Source organism: Sebastes fasciatus, chromosome 14 (assembly GCF_043250625.1).
Source record: "Sebastes fasciatus isolate fSebFas1 chromosome 14, fSebFas1.pri, whole genome shotgun sequence".
In the NCBI taxonomy this organism is placed as follows: domain Eukaryota; kingdom Metazoa; phylum Chordata; class Actinopteri; order Perciformes; family Sebastidae; genus Sebastes; species Sebastes fasciatus.
Window position 1 is genome coordinate 26,741,676 of NC_133808.1, and position 21,703 is coordinate 26,763,378.

At 40.3% G+C, this 21,703-nt stretch overlaps 1 protein-coding gene across 1 annotated transcript in view; it reads right to left on the minus strand.

Moving 5' to 3' along the window:
- Window positions 1-20,954, minus strand: part of itgb5 (integrin, beta 5) — a 57,807-nt gene extending 36,853 nt beyond the window's left edge. The window contains exons 1-9 of the mRNA XM_074657555.1: window positions 20,387-20,954; window positions 18,818-18,903; window positions 18,456-18,675; window positions 18,056-18,305; window positions 15,921-16,089; window positions 13,940-14,101; window positions 11,109-11,204; window positions 10,222-10,311; window positions 8,167-8,301 (exon numbers count right to left, since the gene is read on the minus strand). Of these exons, the coding sequence (XP_074513656.1) occupies window positions 8,167-8,301; window positions 10,222-10,311; window positions 11,109-11,204; window positions 13,940-14,101; window positions 15,921-16,089; window positions 18,056-18,305; window positions 18,456-18,675; window positions 18,818-18,903; window positions 20,387-20,474 (1,296 nt within the window). The 5' untranslated portion in view covers window positions 20,475-20,954. The remainder of the gene's footprint in view (window positions 1-8,166; window positions 8,302-10,221; window positions 10,312-11,108; window positions 11,205-13,939; window positions 14,102-15,920; window positions 16,090-18,055; window positions 18,306-18,455; window positions 18,676-18,817; window positions 18,904-20,386) is intronic.
- Between the last annotated feature and the right edge of the window lie 749 nt (window positions 20,955-21,703).

Below are 21,703 nucleotides of genomic sequence, written 5' to 3' on the forward strand. Positions count from 1 at the left end.
AGCTTTAATGTTTTTTCGGATAAGGCAAAAAACTGAATATTTTGTGCATGTGAACGTCGTCGTCACGGATGGTGAAGTTTACAGGCCACATTTCTACTTTACAAAGCTGTAGAGCGAGTGAGGGGTAAGATTGCATAATCTCATCTATTTTGGTTCAGAGATCAAAACTGTTACAGAGGAGAGGCAATAATCTCTGCTTTGAAGCTCTGACTAGAATCACTTGACCCCTCAGAAGGTAAACTGAAGTCTTGCACCAAAAGCAAATACTCCACCCCTGCAGCAACCTGCTGTTCCTGGCAGGAACATCTAAGTGTTTGGATCTGGATCTCCTGAGTAAAGGGCAAATATGTCACAACCTGGGCAAGGCCTGTCCCGCTCCATATGTGTTGGACAAACAAACACAGCCTTCCTCTGCCTAGATTTGGGCTGTACCCTTCAGAAACTACTGTAATTAATTCAAGAAATATCACACTGTAAATGCATCACATGAACTGAAAAGTGCAAGATGTAAATAATAATAAACTCCACTGTTACAAGCTGTTTAAAGTGACCGTAACAGACCATTTCCACAGATCATGACGTATAAAGAGACGTTAACCTAATAATAATGTAGGCCTGTTGTCGATCATGTATTGATGTAAAACATCTCAACTCATACTGTAAACTCTGGTATCATGAACCTTGTTTGATCTCCATCAATCTTCAATTTTAAGATTTAACACAGACTGAATGCACCATTAGTCTACGCAAGAAAACCCAGCAGCAGAATTCATCAACATCATCCCCAACTCTGGACCTCAATGCCCTCCATTGTCTTCTTCAAAAGCCAGATAGCGCTGATTATTTCAACTGGATATTTTATCATGCAAAAACACACACCAGTAGAGCTGCATCAATTAATCGATTAGTTGTCAACTATTAAATTAATCAGCACTATTTTGATAATCGATTACTCGGTTTGAGTGTTTTTTTAAGAAAAAAAGCGTCACAATTCTCTGATTCCAGTTACTTAAGTGTGAATATTTTCTGGTTTCTCTACTTCTCTATGACAGTAAACTGAATATCTTTGAGTTGTGGACCAAACAAGACATTTGAGGACGTCATCTTGAGCTTTGGGAAACACTGATCGACATTTTTCACCATTTTCTGACATTTCATAGACCAAACAACTAATCCGTTAATCGAGAAAATAATTGACAGATTAATAAAAAAGTTAGTTGCATCCCTACACACCAGTATGAATGAGCATGCATGAATCTATCAGTATCAGGGGGACAGGGGACTAAAGTGGAGCATGTTTTTTACTTCAGTCCAGCATACAACACAAGCCGATTCAGGATACAGGAAGTGCCTACGTCACACGTTGCCTGGATTTCCCCCTCCAATTCAGCGCGGGAAGCTTAACAAGTTAACGAAGGACACAATTAGATTTACTATAAATGTGAGTCGCGAGGAGGCCAGTTCAGCCCAATCATGTGGCTGGTTGGGACACATATGAGGTTGCGAAAACATGGAAGGAAGTAGTTGTAGCAGTAGAGGATATCGGAGGGGGGATGGGGGACGAAAGAGTGAAGAGATGATACATTGAGACTAAAGTCATTGAGAAAATGCCTCAACTCTCAGGAGAGATGTGGGAATCAGATCAGGGACGGATAAGAAACAGTGTGTTAGGTTGTACTATGGTATGGATCGAGACAAGAAAAGATAACTGACATGTAGACGGGACAATAACATAGTTGTTGACGGTCCAATAGAAACATTGAAAATTGTATCTCAAAAAGACTTTTGCTGCATCCAAAATCACTTACTATGCACTACATACCCAATATGTGTACTATCATTCAACATACTTTTCTGTGAATAATCAGTAGTATGGATCTTTTCGGACGCACTGAGCAGTAATTTACGCCGTCGCTTCCCGAGAGTCTCCTCGCCGGTTGGAGACATGTAACCATTAGGGCTGTGTATTGGCAAGAATCTAGCGATACGATACCTATCATGATACAGGGGTAACGATTCAATATATTGCGATATATTACAATACTGTTAACAAGGCGATATACTGCGATTTTTATAAATTTCAAATTGTTTTTGCCCATGTGATTATCATAAAGTGGGCATGTCTGTAAAGGAGTGTAACTTTGGATCGTTATTAAACCTCCTTCGCAACGACCTAGCGTGGTAATACCAATGGAATCCTTAAGTTCACATGATACTAGTATCTTCACTCGAGCTTTAAAACCACTACTCCCTCCGACAGATTGAACAGATACGAGCCACAATTATACTCCAACCATATTTCAATCGATACTGCATGGTGGTGCAGTGGTTAGCACTTGCGCCTCACAGCAAGAGGGTCGCAGGTTCGAATCCGGTTAGCGTGGGTTTTCTCCGGGTTCTCCAGCTTCCTCCCACAGACCCAAGACATGCAGGTTAGGTTAATTGTTGGCTCTAAATTGCCCGTAGGTGTGAACGTGAATGCTTGTCTGTCTCTATGTGTCAGCCCTGTGATAGGCTGGCTACTTGTCCAGGGCGTACCCACCCTTCGCCCAATGGTTGACTCCAACCCCTTCGCGACCCCTAACGGGATAAGCGGTTGCAGATGATGGATAACATAATATCGCGACACTCATGTGCATCGATATTTTCTTACACCCCTAGTTACCATGGTAATGGAAATGTGGTGAGTGTATTTGTTTTCACACCTGTCTTGCAGACCGGTTTAGACTAGTTTCTGGAGCTTGAATGTTCTTGCACGTACGCCTCCCTTCTTGTAAGCTAAGTAACCGCATCCTGCTTTCTTTGGCTATTTATGCCTCCGTAGTGTCCAGTGATTGCATACTGTAATATTATGCAATTTGTGTACTGTTGGTTTTGGATGATGGAATTCTTATCCCACTTCTCGGCATTTTGCATTTACTTATTTACTGTGGTTTATATTGTATGTGTATGATGTATTTATTTTTACATATTTCTTATAATTCTAATTTCTTATTCTTACTTTTATTATTATTTATATTTCTCTATATATATTGTGTTATATATTGTAGCATTATGTACATAAATTACAAGTTACATACTCCTTTATTTCTGAGAGCTGAACTGTAACGTCCAAATTTCCCCTCGGCATCAAAAAATTATTTCTTATGACGGCCTGAAATTCAATTAACTGGGAGAAAATCCATGAAGAAGATCAAACAAAACAACACAATCAAATTAAAATGCTTCTGGTTTGTTCGGACAAAAAAAAATCGGTGTGTTTTTAAAAACTTGGTATGTTAGCGCGGACTTGGTTTCATTCATATGCATGAGGCCTATTCAGCGGTCATACATTTCTGCACTGTTAACAGTGAAAAGGACGCTGGCTTAACTATGCGCACTCCAGCTAGCATTTCTCCTCGTGCCAGCTCACGTCTTTCCCGGCGTGCAGTTTCACAGGCCTCCTCCTGCCTACTTTTGTGTGAGGTCATTGAGATGCAGCATCGGGCTCGATGGCGAAGCTCACACAGACAACAGTGACTGACACCTGGGGAGTTTGGCACCCGGCGGACTGAGCCGCTACCCTCTATCCCCTTTTCACTGCTGAGGATAAAAGACATGAGCGAGGCCCATCGCCCGAGAGCCCCCCCCCCCGCCCTCCTTCTATTCACTGCTGTTGTTCGGCCTCAAATCACCCTCAACTCCTCCACCACCCGTTCCCATCCCGAAACCGTCCCTGGAAAATAAAGCAGCCGAGAGAAGAGCACCGGGGGATTCAGGGAGATGAATTCCACCCTGCTGAACCTCACTGTGTGACAGCGTGTATGAAGCTGCCCCTTGCTAGCATTTTCAATAGATCCAGGACTCAATACAGATCTTAATTGAGGCCTGTATAGAATATAAAGTGACCACTAGAGAGAGAGCTGTGCAAAATGCAAAGCAATTAAGATGTACCATCATCCTCGGTCACCTGACCTCTGCTTTTGTTCACAGAGAGACTGAGAGAGAGCATCCCAACTGGCTCACAGCCACGGACAATACAGTCTTCAAACATTCAATATATTATTCCCACGTACAAGACGTACTCTTACTGCAGCTGCTGCCTCATCCATCAGTGCTGGATCACAAAGCTGCCTATCAACTTGCCTAACTTTGAATTTCCAAGCTATGACCGCAATCACACATTGAACAGGCGGAGTTTTTAATTAAAAGCAAATTACAAGCAACATCAAGACATCAAGAGTGGAGTATTTAACATGACGTAAGATGTGAAATGGTTGATATCTGTGGAGACATCAGGAAATAATGTTCCTTTAGCCGGAAAGCTAAGCTGTAAACCAGGGCTGCAACTGAAACGATTATTTTCATTATGGATTAATCGTTTGGTCTCTTAAAATGTAAGAAAAAAAGTGAAAATGTCCACACTAGTTCCTCAAAGTCCAAGGTGATGTCTTTAAATTAGGGTTGTTAATCGATTAAAATATTTAATCGCATTTAATTGCATATTTGTCCATAATTAATCGCAATTATCGCACATTTTTTATCTGTTTAAAATGTACCTTAAATGTAGATTTGTCAAGTATTTAATACTCTTATCAACATGGGAGTGGACAGATATGCTGCTTTATGCAAATGTATGTATATATTTATTATTGGAACTCAATTAACAACACAAAACAATGACAAATATTGTCCAGAAACCCTCACAGGTACTGCATTTAGCATAAACAATATGCTCAAATCACAACATGGAAAACTGCAGCCCAACAGGCAACAACAGCTGTCAGTGTGTCAGTGTGCTGACTTGACTATGACTTGCCCCAAACTGCATGTGATTATCATAAAGTGGGCATGTCTGTAAAGGGGAGACTCGTGGGTACCCATAGAACCCATTTTCATTCACATATCTTGAGGTCAGAGGTCAAGGGACCCCTTTGGAAATGGCCATGCCAGTTTTTCCTCGCCAAAATTTAGCGTTAGTTTGGAGCGTTATTTAACCTCCTTCCCGACAAGCTAGTATGAGCATGTTTGGTACAAATAGATTCCTTAGGTTTTTCTAGTTTCATATGATGCCAGTATCTTCACTCTAGCTTTAAAACTGAGCCTGCTACCACCTAAAAATCACAAGTTGCGTTAATGCGTTAAAACGAATTAGTGTTAACGCATTATTAACTTTGACAGCTCTAATTTAAATGTCTTCTTTAGTCGGTCCTAAACCCAAAGATATTCAGTTTAATATGATATAAAACAGAGAAACGCAGGAAATCTCCATATTTTCTGCCATTTTTGCATGAAAAAATCACTTTAACGATCAATCGATTATCAAAATAGTATAATATAAAATGAATATAACTTATTTTTTGTTGCAGCTCGACTGCAAACTGTTCCCGCTGAGTGATGCTGCTGGGAAAAAATGCAAGTCCCTTTGGAGAAAAGAATCTGCTAAACGAATGTAATGCAAGCGATTGACTGGTTGGTACTGAGGCCGTTTACATGTTTTGATCAAATCCTCTGAGCTGGTGAAGATTTGCCGTGCAGCATGCTGTAGGTTAGCATGCTACCTCGGTTAAAAGCCGGTCTTTGCTCTCTATAATTAAGATTCTCACCGCCTCCCTGGCTATGACATCACTACATCTTTGGCCAGCATCTACATTCACAACAACACCATCATCATAATCCCACGCAAAGCTCTGAGGACAAGTTCAGATCGAAAACAAAACTGTGTTTATGAAATGCAAGCCAGGGCCGTGTTATTAATGTGAGCATGTTGCTGCAGGTACCAGCGAGCAGATCCAGTAGGTCCAGTTTGAGTTTTCACAAGTCTGGGAAATTATTAAAGGAGTAACCGACTTCAACCTCGGTCTAGATGATTGTGGGGCAAAAGGTCAGCCAGGTTTCCTACTGGGCTGTTGCTGGCCTGAACGCAGCCTAAAGACAGTGGTGGGTGAGACCTAAAGCTTTTCTCATAGCTGCGTACGCTGTTGATTGAATCCATCTGAGAGGCAAAAGAGAAAATATTCCCTGAAGAATGAACAGCCTCTGCCAAGAGAGCTGTTGGATGACAATTTCTTTCATTTCGATATAGTAGATAAGCTTCATCGAGCAGTTAAAATACAATTCACACATTAGATCAACACCTACAGGGAAAACAAGAGCATTGGTTCAGATAGGGAGAGAGTTACAAACTCTGTGTCCTGGAGTGATCCTAACAGTCAGTCAATGGGACTTTCATTACTGCGGCTACTTTCTCTCTCAGGTACCAACACTGTCTCTTTGATTACAGCGAGGAGGAATCTAAACCCTCCATCTCAGTTTGATTTCATCAGACAGGAACTCCCTTTAAGAGGATTCAAAGGTCACACAGTGTTTGCCCAAGACTGCCAAGTCACAACCTGCTTTCTTTAATCATTGACTCTGATTATTAATAGCACTTTGAGCGGAGCAGAAGGATTAGGGCTGGACGACTTCACCTAAAATCTATTGTAGAATTAATTTTTGCATTTACACTTTTAACATATGTAACATTTTTAAATACATCAGTGCAAAACCTTTTTTTGAAAAGTGTGTTTTGTTCACTTCTAGACTCGACTCTGGGCTGACAAACGTTATTGGTTGTTGGAGCTATGGAAACATACATTTTTCTACCTAGAACGTTATCATCGTATCTATAGAAAAGACATCTCTGCATGCATGTAAAATATCAACATGAACCGGAAACATTAAAGCCACCGAGAAAATTGTTTCCTCTCAAACAATTACACCTCAACAGTTACACTTCCCAAAACTCATTAACTCAACCTCTCAGATCCTAAACCGCACGCTGCAAGCTAAAAAAATCACACTCTAACACCTTTTTTTTTCTTCTTTTTTTTTTTACATCCGCTGCTGTAAACATGGGGAACAATATACTGGGGATGTATGTCATGAGAGCGCCAACCTAGCACAAATGTAAGTCAATACTAGTACTAACTGCTTGAATATGCAACATCTCAAATTCTTGTTGTCAGTTGCAAAAATACCTTCATGGAAGGGTGTCTATGCATTTGTATGTATTGACTAATACTACAAGTACACCAGCATGATTAGTCACATAACAAAAGTCACATAAGTAATTGTTTTTCCAGGACAATACTATAGCCTGAACAGCTCATAATCGCTCAAAATCAAAGACTGAACGCGTCGGACAGGCCGCCGCTTTCAGAAGATCATTTAGAAAAATATAGTCATGGAAAATGTATTTCATTCAAAAACCTCATCATCCTGAAGATGACAAACACAGTAAATCAGTAAATCTCCTTAAAGGGATAGTTCAGATGTTTTGAAGTGGGGTTGTATGAATTACTTATCCATAGTCAGTGTATTACCTACAGTAGATGACGGTCGGCACGCCCCCAGTTTGAAGAAGCAGACAGGAGTTACTGCACGGGAGCAAAGCAATGTATTGCAGCAAAACATATTTTAGCCACCTAAAAAAATCAATATTAGTTTAAGCGTAGGCTATATTTAGAATATTTTCACAGTTTTACCTTGTCGTGAGACAGCCCTTTCCGATGGGGAACTGAAACCATTGTATCCATCCATGCTCTCTTCAAAGCCACCAGACTCCATTGACAAAAACAGTAATTTTACCTTGCAGAACGCAGGAGTTGCTGCGTTTGTTTGTGGTATTGTGTGACTTTGGTGAAGCCGACCTTGAAAAAACTCCAAAGACCCACAGTACCAGCTCACCAGCAACTTCCGTGTTCTGCGAGGTAAAATTACTGTTTTTGTCAAAGGAGTCTGGTAGCTTTGAAGAGAGCATAGATAACGGCTTCAGTTCCCTGTTGGAAAGGGCTGTCTAACGACAAGGTAAAGTGAAAATATTCTAAATATAGTGTACACTTACACTGATATTGATTTTTTAAGCTGAAATACGTTTTGCTGCTGCCGGCCCCGTCCACAGCTGTACATTGCTTTGCTCCCATGCCCGTACTCCTGACTCCGTCTACTGACAATGGATAAGTACCTCATACAACCCCACTTCAAAAAATCTGAACTATCCCTTCAGGATCTTAAAGCCACTGATAAAGTTTGTAAAGTCACAAAGAAATGAAATGGTGTAGGTGAAGACGACCAGGCTGCAACAGGATGCATGAAACATTTATAATGTGAGGTGAGTTGCAGAGGGGAGCGTGAACAGGGACTCACAGTGTCTCCTATCTTCAGGTCGGCGCACTTCCTGAGGCCGGGCAGCGGCTTTCCATCCTGGCAGGTGGCGGTGAAGGAAAGGCTGATGTCCTCTGGGTGATCCCATACTGACAGCTCCACTTTAGAGCGGATGTTCTGAGGAGAACACACCCAGGAGGACACAGAGATTGTTGGCACATGTAAGTCACTCAGGGTTTTAAAACTTTTGGTTGCATGGTGAAATAAATCCGCAGGCTTCTCTGCAACAATGAACAGAAGATTTCCAGCAGTCCCAACCATACAAATAAACATTTTCCAGTCCTGAAACTAGAGCCACATTATTCTGATGCCTTCCACGCAAAACATTTATATTAAAACCACGTCAGTCTGTCTTTCCAGGCCTGTAAATCCGGTTGAGTAACAGCGCGGAAAAGAGTGAAACATGGGGAATGTGTTGCCTTTGGTTAGGCACATTTTTATAGTTAATCATACCAGAACCACAGGCGCTGTTCGTGGAGGCAGGTTGTACGTGTGTGGATGTGAAATACCGTGGCTGTTTGCAATGCCAGCTGCATATGGCTCTGTGCAACATGTGTAGTCACTCATGCACATTTACTGCAACGTAACTGTGCCAAGGGATAAATGAGGATCGTACTTGGTGCACATGGGTAAGCATGCCCTCATTCGCTCTCAAACACTATTCTGACCCTCGACACGATCACAGCGAGGAGCAGCTCTGTCAAACTTGAGGGAAAATGAGCTGCGCTTACACAACGTTACCTCGCAGTGTTTGGCAAAGCCCATCTAGCTAACAGGCCCCGGAGTGGTGGATATGATGTGGCAGCTGGAATGTTAATTAGGCTGTGAGTCAAAGCGCTTCATTCAAGCTCACTCCCACACGCTAAGAGTGTCAAGTCTGCTTTTGACACAAGTTTCTGTCGCAGAGAATATGCTCGCTGCCACGGGCCAGAAACAAGATGCGGTTCCTCCTAACTGAAAAAAATCTGTACACCCACACAGGAAAACATTTAGGGAAAGGTTGACTACATGCAGCTCAGTACTTTGGTTTCAAAAAACACACCAAAACACATTTTATAAGACATTCAGACGAGGCCATCAGATGGATATCGGGCTGCAGTTTAGGGGTAAGACAGAAGAGAATAATGTGGCACATTATTATTTTACACACGTCACACTAACAGTCATTCAAACCTCCATGCAACAACCTTTAATAAACTGAGTTTAAAAACTGGTTGATACATCAGTCCCAACATGATGACAGAATGCATTACTTTACAGTCTATAGCGTCTTCAAAGTAAAAGACTTTTAGCTGTTGCTGACACTGGTTTTCTTTTTTTATTTTACATGTTCGAAATAAATTTTGAAATGAAATGAAATTAATGAAATAATTCATTTTGTATACTTTTTTTTATTCATTTATTTAAAAAATATATTTATTTATTTTTACTTATATAATGTCATTAATTTAATTATTTTTGTATAGTTATTTTTATTTATTTATTTTAAAATGTATTTATTTATTATTTTTATTTATATAATTTCATTAATTTATTTATTTTAAAATCTCTGCTTTTCATTGCTATTATTATTTATGATTTTCATGGTTGGGGGGGTCATTGTGCTTTCTCTTTCTTTGTCATTCTTAAAACTCCTTGGTGTTGTGTACTTTTCCACTATAGATTGTGGCGCCATCTTTGCATTATACACGCATCAATAAAGTGTTGAAACTAAGAAATATCTCCATCTAATTTGCTACAAAAGTCAGCTGTTAAAACCACTTCAGCGCCCCTTCCTCTCCACCAAAATGAGAAATACAGCTTGTGTGTAACCACCAGTGTCAGCTGGAGGCTCATTAACAGTGGCACAGTGGTGGGAAGTCTTTAAAGAATTCCCCTGCCTTTTCCTCCCCCCTCTTCTTATCTTGCTTCTCAAATCCTTCTGGGTCGTTACTTGACACTCTCTCTCTCTCTCTCTCTCTCTCTCTCACACACACACAGGAAACCACACGCACACACACACTGACAGCCACACTGACGCAGGTTTTCTTTACTCACATTGTACGCTGCGATGATCAGCTGAATTACATTCTTAGAGTCCTGGTCCAGGATTTCTACTGTAGTTCCAGGTATGAGTGCAGTAAAATTCTTTGTAAGGGAAGAAATAAGAGACAGCATTAGTTACCTATAGATATATAATTAATAGATACCCGCCGGTGGGTTCGAAAGGCATGTTTTATTTTGAAATATTGCCAAAATTATACCATTTATCATAGCCAGAAAAAAAATGTATCATTGTATTTTAAAATTTCCGACGGTCCTTGAACGAATCATGTGTGATGAACGCTTCCATCAGGAAATGTAACCAAAATCTCAGCTTAGAATGGTGACTTTATTCTACATGGCTCATTTAAAAATTTCACCAAAAATAAACCGTTTGCATGAACCAGATGTTGTAAAAAACATTAAATTCTGCGCTCCTCAACGCAACAGAAGAGCCACGATTGAACTCGGCTGAGATTAACGGTCACGTGACAAAAATTCAGTGAAACTTCGACTGAGCTGCAGGCTGTTTACGGAGTGGAGAGGTTCGAGTAGAGGTTGTAAAAAGTGCAAATAATTCAATATGTATAGCATGTGGAGCCTCATTTTTTTTCTACTATTGATAACACTTGTGGGCACTTGGAAACATTTTGTATATAAATTAAATTTTTTGTAAAATAAATTGTCAAAAAAATTCAACCTTTTTTGTTTTATTCTTTTTTATGATTTATGGCATTAGTGTTATACTGCACAAAAACATTTTTTAGTTCTGTTTACTTCTAGCCATGGTTTTGCTGTTTCCATAGAGATGCAGAGAGTGAGTGAAAGGTGACAGGAGCACAAAACTCCCTGAAACTGCTTAGGTTTCAAAGGGTTAAGTTAAAATAGTAAAATCAAAGTACCTTATAAATAACATACAGCCGTTTTGTCACTGCAAAGATGAGGAAGATGTTATTTTCTGCCAGTTTCTCCCCCAGAAGAGCCAGAGAGGGGTAGTCCTGTGAAAAGAAATGCAAGAGGCATTATGGGTATTTTCATCCATACATACTGTACATAGAGTTCTCAGTCAGGAAACTGGCTATCGGTCCGGATGTTGATGCTCTCCTGACCCCAGAGTTGTGTTTACATCGCTCTGCTGGCCTGTTGCCACCAGAGTAAAAGTTGACTTCTTTGAGACAAGAGTTCATTCTTTAGTCTGAGAGCATTCCAGATTGAACTTTGAGATGTGGTTATTTTATCTGGATGCAATTCAGTCCCTACTGACATTTTTGATTTCAGATGGATGGGAAAAAACAAACTCTCAGTGTACTGTATCAAATAACAGTCTAACACGCTGACTCAAAACCAGAAACAAAGAACAATAGCTGTGCTTCCATTTCAACTGTCAAGCAAATTTTAAGCAAATTTTGATTTCCACTGTATTGCACAATTTATAGGCTACAGCTGCTTTTATCTGAATCAAAGTCATAATGTGCAAATACACATAACTGTATGTCCGTGGTATAATAGTATCATAGGTATGTCTTTATGAAACTTTAACGTTTCTTGTAACAGAATAATCACAATTGTGGCCAAACCAGTGTTCGCAGTTTAGTTAGTCAGGCATGTCATTAGCGTGATATAGGCAATAATAGGCTACTATTGTTTCCGATAATGCGTTTGGAATGTCTAGCATCCTTGTTTATATTTGGAAATAGACTGTAATAATAATGATTTACGGATGGGTTATAGAAATGATCTCATCTGCATTATTTTACCTGCTGTGCCCTAGATTATAAACCAACACAGTACTTTTTACCTTTGCTGTTACCACGGACATACAGTTATGTGTATTTGCACATAATGACCGTTTGATCCAGATAACAGCAGCTGTAGACTAGAAACTGGCCGATAAATCAGTTTTTGGCGGATGATCACTTTTTGGCCCGACAACGGAAACTAAACAAGTTGGCCATCTAAGCATCTACGAGAGAAAAATGGAGAGAAGTCTTCAAAAATGTGTTTCAATTGGGCAAGTTTTAATAGTTCTTGTATGTCTGCTAGTATTGTTCATGTTTCATGTTCATGTCTAGAGATGAAGACGAGCATTCACACGTTACGGGAGTATCCGAGAAGACGCCAATGTTCGCTACATCAGAATTTATTCTTTATTCGCATCAACTCTTTTTCAACAAAGGCAAAAACCACCTGAAGCGAGAGTAAAAACTTTAATTTCGAAAGGAAGTTTTATCGGATTTTGCCGTTTCCATACAACTTTTCTAATGCGATACTAAAAAAAAATGCAAATACAAACACGGCTAATCTGTCCCACAAACAGAAAGAGAAATCATTGCAACTTGTTGAAACCATAATAGGACTTCAAACTATCAGTCTTTTGAAATTTTGCTTTTAGTGGAAAACAAACCAGAAAAACAAATGGATTAAAAAAATCCCCTTTTAAATGGGAGCACGGTGCCGTCCACATGATATGGGTCCATTTTTATAGCATTAGTCCTCTGGCATCTTCAGAAACTGTTTAAACTTATCATGTGAGAAAGACTTTCTTCCACTGGCCCCTGATTATTATTATTATTATTATTATAACTCATATCATATCATATGGTATCAAAGAGAGTTTCAAAGAGAAATACGTTCACCTTTTTGTACCTGTGTAGCTCTTGAGCTGTGTATTCACAAGTCTACAGTCTAATCTGTGGTTTTACTGGCAGCCTCCAGGTGTAAACTAGTGTATTGGCCCTTCTCTGGCCAATTACCCCCCAGCAGGCTGCTGCTATTAATAACCATGTGTTCTTACTCAAATTGCCGGGTTGAATAAGAATTTTAAAAATGCCTCATTTTCCTTCAGCTGAATTAACTCAAGTGTGTCTTTGAAATAAAGGCGGATTTAGCGAAAATACTGGACATAAAATGTTCTCGAATCCAGTAATACAGTATAGGCTTGGATTAAAGCCAAGTGGAGCCAGGAACCCATAAAAGGTGAACATAGTCTCACAAAGAAGGTAGCCGGCTCAACGTATCAGACAGTCACTCTTTGGGTAAACATTGGAAATTCCAGTGTCCGTTTACAGCTGGATTTTCTACGGAAAAGTACCCGAGGTTTATTGAACTATGGCAATGCGTGTTACAGTAGATTCCAGGTTTCTTACGTCATTTAAAGCTGAATTTGCTGTTATAAGATATGTATATAAGATAATTCCACTAATGTTCAAATTTTTTTGCGGTGTGTCCCGCACTGTCGACTCTAGTCAGACCATGGCGGAAGCTTTTCGGCCAATTCAGCATGTGTGCACTCTGCCTTTGCACTCATTGCGCGTCACCAGAGTCTTCCAGAAGCTGCTAGCTTGACAGCTGTGAGTACTAACAACAGTCATGTTCGTTGTTCATAATGATAATTTTGGGGGAGTGTCTTTGGAGGGAGGCCTGAACGGACGGACTGTCAGTGTTGCCGACTTCTAGCTAGATTTAGGGCTCTGGGAGCTTGTTAGCAGCTAGTGCTGCAAGCTACTTTCATTGGAAAAGAGTTGGCAACACTGGGCTGGGTTTTTCGGTTGAATCCTTTTTAAAAACTAGTGTACTCTTGCTAGTTTCTCAGCATTACCGACCCGACCTTTAAGGTTACTGTAATGTTTTATTTAATAAAAGTCTTTTAACTTATTAAAATGATAGTGGAGTCTCTGATATAAAACACTGCTTTGTTTGTGAGCCAAACAACAGAAAGAGACGCTCTTCTCACCATCTTTGTGGACGCGCTGTACTCATTGTTGTCGTTGAGGTGACACCGTCCATCGTGGGGCTGGACGAGTCCTCCCAGCCTGCCGTCCAGAGCGAGGTGAGGTACGTCGTCTGTGGCGAACACCAGCAGGTGGTACGCCTCCTTCCTCCAACCGATCTCCTCCTGTTTACAGGGACAACAGAAGATATGGTTGTTGTGTCCGTCTTGTTGTGGAGGGGGGGTTTAATCTAATCATGTTTGGTTTGGTTAGTAGGATTACACCAAGGGATGATTTTGGTTAGTTATTAGAGCCAGTTATACATGAAATGGAGACATTTCAACTACAGATGACAGAAACCACACATCAACACATTAGTGAATAGCTTTATATTCTGGGTTCTACGGGCTCTCATTATCACGTTCCACGAGCTTGAGAACCACCGATCCAAACACACACTAAACAATGAGTGTAACAACAGCCAGAGTTTTCTGCCACAGGCCCAGTCCTCTGGTCATTATCAATAGGAAACAACAGGCAACAGCAAAGTGAGCATTTGACAGAGTGCTGACTAATGCATGCCACTAAAGAAACATGACGTTTCAGCCACTGAGGAGAGGGATTTTGCTATTCTTTTGTTCATTATGAGGCCTGTACAGTATACAATAGAGCTGTGGATGCCCTTATCAGAGGCCTCTTTTAAAGAGGAACTGTAGCAAAACAGAAAATGTGTTGTGTGAGAAGGTTGAGCTTTTACACACGCCGATGAGCATTTCCTGTTATTGAGGAAAGCAATAACAAATGTTGCAAGAAAATAAACTGTGACAAAGCATGTGTATTAAACAAGTTATTTCAAAACAACCACAGCCAACAGAAGATTTATCATCTCCAGTAGGATATTTACATAATAAAAGATGATAAATCATTACTTTCTGCTTCTAAAATTTCCCCCAGTACGGTCAAAACATGCATGACAGCTAATTTCTCTCAAATTGATCACTATAAGTGGATGATTATTTAAACTTTTCTCATGCAGATTACCGTCTAATTGACATTTGTACATTTATTAGAAGAATATAAAGTAATGAAATGGACAGATTACTGAATTATACTGACTGTTTCAAAATACAGTACAGCTGTACAATGCTTTTTGAATTACTGTACAAATTACATTACTGTACTGTGTATAATTCAAATATAATATAATATAATACAGCACAGTACTTTATATAAAATATAATTAGTCTGTAGCCTAAAACAGTATTGTGCTGTTTAAGTCAGTGGTTTCAGTGCAATTCTAAAATGATGACCCTATCATAAAAATAAAATATATAAATTATTTTCCATATGTTGTCATGTATGAAAAGATCCCAAATGAATACTGTAAGCAGACTACTTGATTACTATAAACGAAATATTTAAACAGCGTTTGTATTGGAATGATTCTGTCCCAAAGCTTTTTGATCCATATAAGTAACCGTGATCACTATAAGCGGTTTCCACTGTATTTAATTCCATTTACTTATCTAAAGTTATATTCATGTGATAACCGTGACATTAAATTGCCGACCTGACTTACTCTCAATTTTAAAAAAAGGATCAATGAGGCCTTCGGACGGACCTAGCCCCGCCTCCTAACCAGTGAGCGTTTGAAATAGTGCAGCACGAGTAAATTACAAGGCAGGAGTCATTCTCTTCCTGTAGAAAACAATTAAATAGGGAGAAGAGAGCAGGGATATGACCGGGCCTGCGAGTGACTCGTCCTCAATGTTTAACCAGCTGCACCAGACTGCACTTCCTGTCTGTCCCCCCTGGTGCTTTTAATTAACAGGCAAATAGGCCAGACGCTTGTCACGGGAGCATCTCAGTAGTTTCACAGCGGCTTTCCCCTCAATCTGAATCGAATGTATGCTGTCACTCAACGCAGCCATGTCAACACATACTACTCAGTAGTGGATGATGAATGTGAGCCTCTATGAAGAGAAGAGATGAGACACTTGTCACCTTACAAACAGCTGCCTGCAGGATGGCGTCAAATCCGCCCTCCGGTGCATCCCGGTTGCGAGACACCATCTGCTTCTGCACCTCCTCGTTGAAACGGTCCACTTTGTCCGTCAGTGAGACAATGTGGCGGAAACCGAAGGTGGGGACGCAGTTGGGGAACAGTTTGTATCTGTGCAGGGTGACAGAGAGGAAGAGATGTTTCCTCTGAAAGTCACATCAGGACAACATTCAAAGCAGTTTGTATTATCTCTACTTATCTAGGATATTTATCTACAAACACTTGATAAAAAAAGCTGACTTGATTTTGATGACATTAATGAAATATTTGCATCAATCCTAGCAGCATTTTTTAGACCGTGGATTTTGCTCTGAGAACGGCTTAAAATGTAGAATCTAGGGCTGCCTCCTCGTTTTTGGTCTTAGTCAATTAAGATTTCTTTAGTCGATTACTCCGTTTTTATGCTTTTTTTCATGCTGAATGACTTATTTCCAAGAAACTTATGAGCACATCTCTGGTAAACACAGGATTTTGTGTGATTCTTCTGTGAAAAACGTTCACAGATCTGTCGATTTAAACGACTAATCCAGTGGTTCCCAATCTGGGGTCCGGGCCCCCCTTTGGAGGGGCGCAAAAGATCACAGGGATTTGCCTTTTCTGAGGTCGTCAAAATTACACTTGGTCATTTATAACTAAAATCATAATAACACACATAATGGATAGAAAGTCTGTATATAAAACTATTTTAAAAATATATGTTTTTTTTGCTACTTAGTAGCAAAATATAATGAAATATTCAGCTTCAATCCATATTTGTTGGCGTTTAGCCTTTCAAAAACATCAAATTTGAACCACAATAACAAAAAAATCTATTTCGGCACTAACACTATGATAGTAAATAAATGAAGTAGCTACAGAAGATCATAATATGTATCTGCAGTCGCTGGGCAAATCCGTCAAGATCTCACTTTATGATTCAATAAAAAAAATACACTATTTAATACACTGAGTTTATTCAAATTGAGGATTTTGTTCGAGGATTTGTAATGTTTTTTAGGGTGACAAGTAGGGGGGGGCTTTAAGGGAAATAGGTTGGGAATCACTGAACTAATCAATTAGCCGACAAAATCGTATTATATATCACATTATATTATATTGAGTGTTAGTCGTCTAAGAATTCCTTTGGTCGAGGACAGCTTTAGTAAAATCAGACATTCTTCCAGTTCAACTAGACGTAGGCCGTGTTTCTTTTATAAACAGGATGAGCAATAGCAGGAGTAAACTGGGTTGCTACGGGGTCAAAATGCTGTTATCTATCCCTTTTAATATTTTCCTGCCATGCTTCACTGTGTGTGACTCACACACACACACACACACACACGCACACACGCACACACGCACATGCACCCAACCAAAGCCATAACCTAGATGGGAAGTGATGCGCGATGGCGGCCGCTGAGTTTAGTGCAGAGCAGTCTCACCTCCGGGGCAAACATCGTGTGCCACAGCTTTTTACTCTCTTATCTATTCTGCTGCCTCTCAGTTTGCCCTCATCAACATCCCGGAGGAGAGAACTGCTGCGTATTCACTCTGCTTTATCAAATATGAAGAATCTCTCGTCCCTCCAGCTGCAGGATATCCAACCATACATGATTCATGAATGTGCAGAAATAGAACATGTGGGTTAGAGTAAATTATTATTTCAAGGATTGCCTCTTTCATCTACTGTGGCCCATGAGAGAGCACTTCTTCAGCTCAGGCTTCTTGTTGGTGGGGCTACATTTACACTGGGCTGACATCTACCTATAAAACAAGGAAGCTCTGTCTGTCTGTCTGTGTGTCCTTCGCATATCTCGAGAACCGTTCATCCGATCTACTTCACACTTGGCGGGCGTATCGCTCATGACCCAAGGGAGTGCAGTGTCCAATGTGGTGCTATTCGGCAAGATGGTAGCGCTATAACAATGAACTTTACATTTTGGCCTGTAACTTTTGAACTGTAAGTCTCGAAATAAAATCAGCAATCAACACTGCACTAGTACCTATTATATTAATATATCCATTAGAATTTGAATCCAAAAGCCATCAAAACACAACCCCACTTAAACATGCAGTAAACCCTGTTGGCTCTACTCACCCATTGCATGGATTCTCCTGATACTTGGGTGCTGTGTAGGAGAAAGGGGACATGTTTTTGTCCACAAAGGAGCCAAAGCCCAGTCTGAAGTTGCTGGTGAGCTTGCCCATCTCCAGTGCCAGCTTGGTGCCCAAGTTACGGATGGTGTCCAGATCGTCTTTCATGGAAAGAGAGAGGTCCATCAGGTAATAGAGATCCACTGGGTAGTCCTCCACCTGCCGCACCTGCAGCCCAAACCACGTCTGGTCTCCTGGAGGAGCAGGTGGAAAGAAGAGGTTAGCTGGTTCACTCAAAAAAACACTTAAAAGAGTCGAGGAAGGAAGCTTTGTGTTATTCATAAGAAAACTTTTCTCATGCATGTGCAGTGGTTGTCCCTGACTCTACATGTCTGTATATATACCTGGCCGCAGGCTGACAGAGATCTTCTGAGGCATAATCTGGACCACATCGTACTGGGTCGACCCGGACACGGGCCCGGACCCTTTAGAGCTCAGAGGCATGTCCTCCAGGACAGAGATGCTGCTGACGGGGTACTCGATGAACCGCGGCTCGCAGCCCCTGTTCTGCAGGTTTTGAATAAAATCGCACCGTGATGTCAGAGTCCGCCCCCTCCCAAACTCCTGAAGGATGGAAAGACACACGCCTTGCATTACTGACAAAATAAATGATCAAGGGGTTGAAATATAATGACACATGTGTGGCCTATAATCATTATTTCACAGAGTATAAATCCTGAAAATAAAGCAGCAGGTTAAGTTATACCTCTTGTGCGCACCAGGCGCAACTGGGGTGAATCAGGAGGCATTCTTCACAGGACGTAGCGCTGCCACTCATACACATGTTAAGACCTGAGAAGGGATGGGAGAAGATCATAGACAGGGTGGGACGCTTACAGAACCGGTAAAACAATCACTTATGTATTTCTATGAGGACATGAAGTTAGGTACTGGTATCATGTGAAACTAGAAAACCAAAGGAATCCTAGCTTGTTAGGAAAAAGGTTAAATAACGCTCCAAACTTGTGCTAAATCTTGGCGAGGAAAAACTGGCATGGCTATTTTCAAAGGGGTCCCTTGACCTCTGACCTCCAGATATGTGAATGAAAATGGGTTCTATGGTACCCACGAGTCTCCCCTTTACAGACATGCCCACTTTATGATAATCACATGCAGTTTGGGGCAAGTCATAGTCAAGTCAGCACACTGACACACTGACAGCTGTTGTTGCCTGTTGGGCTGCAGTTTGCCATGTTATGATTTGAGTATATTTTTTATGCTAAATGCAGTACCTGTGAGGGTTTCTGGACAATATCTGTCATTGTTTTGTGTTGTTAATTGATTTCCAATAATAAATATATACATACATTTGTATAAAGCAGCATATTTGTCCACTCCCATGTTGATAAGAGTATTAAATACTTGACAAATCTCCCTTTAAGGTACATATTGAATAGATAACAAATGTGATTTATTTGCGATTAACTATTTTAATCGATTGACAGCCCTAATATATTTTATATTTTGCTTTTTTACTGTTTATTATTATATCTTTATGGTTTACTTTCTATTTATTTTGTTCTGTTTTTTTACTGATGCCTCTTGCTGTTTGCACTGTCCACTTTGCAGCTGTAACACTGCAAATTTCCCAACAGTGGGATTATTTTGTCTCTTATCTTGTGGAAGTTTTATTGGCAGTGTGTCTGAGAGGTGTTTATTCAGCTCTATTATGTTGGAATCTATAGTTGTTGCATTGGAGTACACTATATTATAGGATGTTTCTATTTATCTAAATGAGGTAACTATTGTTATGACATCATGATCACAATACACATGCAGCCCAATAAAACACAAAAAAAAACATACCAACTGATCTGACACAGTGCCAACAACAATTAAAAATCATAATATTCACAAAGGAAGTATGCATACCATTGCATGGGTGTTTATATTTTTCAGGTCAGTCTGTGTTTAGTGTGTTGACATGATATTTGCATAATTGCTATATTCCTGTAACCCAAAGGCCTATATGGACCTGGAAGCCTGTATGACTGATATATTATACAATTCTTATATTTGTTTGGGAGGTTTGAATGGGTTGATAAAATATATTTTTGTATTACTCATCTCTCTCTACTATAAACATAAACAACCAAATATTGCCTCTTGCCTCCATGTGGCTCCAGTCTACAGCAGCTCTCCATTACCTCGTGTGTGTTTTTGCACCAAACACTGACCCACATTGTGTGATGTCCTTGTTGCAAAAACAAAGCTGATAGAAGATAATTTATTGCAAAAGCAAAGAAGCAGACAATTCCTGCTTTTGTCCTCCTACCTCTGGCATTGTGCAGCAGACATGTCTGCAGAAGCATGCAGCACAGAGCAGCTCTCCACATCCACGTCCACGTCCTCAGGCTCCACATGCTGTCACTCGGTCGTGTTTATAGAATATATTTTGTATCTCTAATCGCAGCTGACACCGGTAGTATTACTTTACCATCAGCTCTCTCCAAGGATTTAGTCCTGTTGATGTGTTGTAATCCAGTAAAGCGTGCTTAGACCATCTCAGCTGCACATAATGAAGGATCCGTGCATAAAGCAGTGAGACGTTTCCATTGTTTTAAAGTGTGCAGAAGAGAAGAAAAGGAGCGCACCACACAATCCTGTTGATCCGCTCCTGGAGGCTCTCTGCTGGGATTCCTCTACAGACTTCCACGTCTTGTCTCCTTCACCCATCGCTGACAGCAACTCCACAACTTCTCCATCGGTTTCATGGCACTCCTCTGTCCAATATGGGTACAAAATGTGCGTAAAGAGGAGACAAAAAGGCCCCAAATAGATGAATAACTTTACATAACTCCCAGCAGAGATCTTCTTTCTCCAGATTTCAGTGTTTGCCTGTTCGGTTAGTCCGTTTTTTTTGCGTCCCAGCTGGAATCTCCGCCCATTCCCTACCAGGGATTACATTAACCCTTGCGTTGCTTTGTGGAGCTGTTGGCACCATGTAGCTGGTTGACACCCTGACTGGCCTGCAGATTGGTGCGGACACCTAGTGGTGGCACCCAACAAGAACTGGTCCAGGGGTCATTTGGGTTTGTTGCAGAGGTCAACAGCAACATGACCAGCAGAGAAATCAACAAAATGCATCACAATACATTAGTTTTCCCCCAGGCCATCACTCTTAAACAGATAAATCATACAACACTCTCTCCCTCACAAAAAGTGCAATAAACAAATGCAATACTTCAATCAATGCAATATAAAAAAAAAAATGCCTGTGCAATATTTTTATAGTATTCAACCTCTACTGCTCCCATATATATATATATATATATATATATAAATATAAAATACACTTATTTTTATTGTTTTATTTTTTGCTACTTAACTTACTGTTTTCTTAATGGAGCTTCCCAGCAAAAAGTATTTCACACGATTGTATTTGTATAACTGGTGTGACAATAAACATCTTGAACCTTGAATCCTGAATCAATTAAAGGGACTGTATGCAAGTTTCTACACGTATAAACGTTTTTTATTGCCGATGTGTGAACAGGGTGTAATCTAGGAATGAGACCTTCCACGACTTTCTGGGTTTCTTCTATCAGCCTGTGGACTGCTTTTAATGTGAAGAATGCGGGCTGTTTTTTTC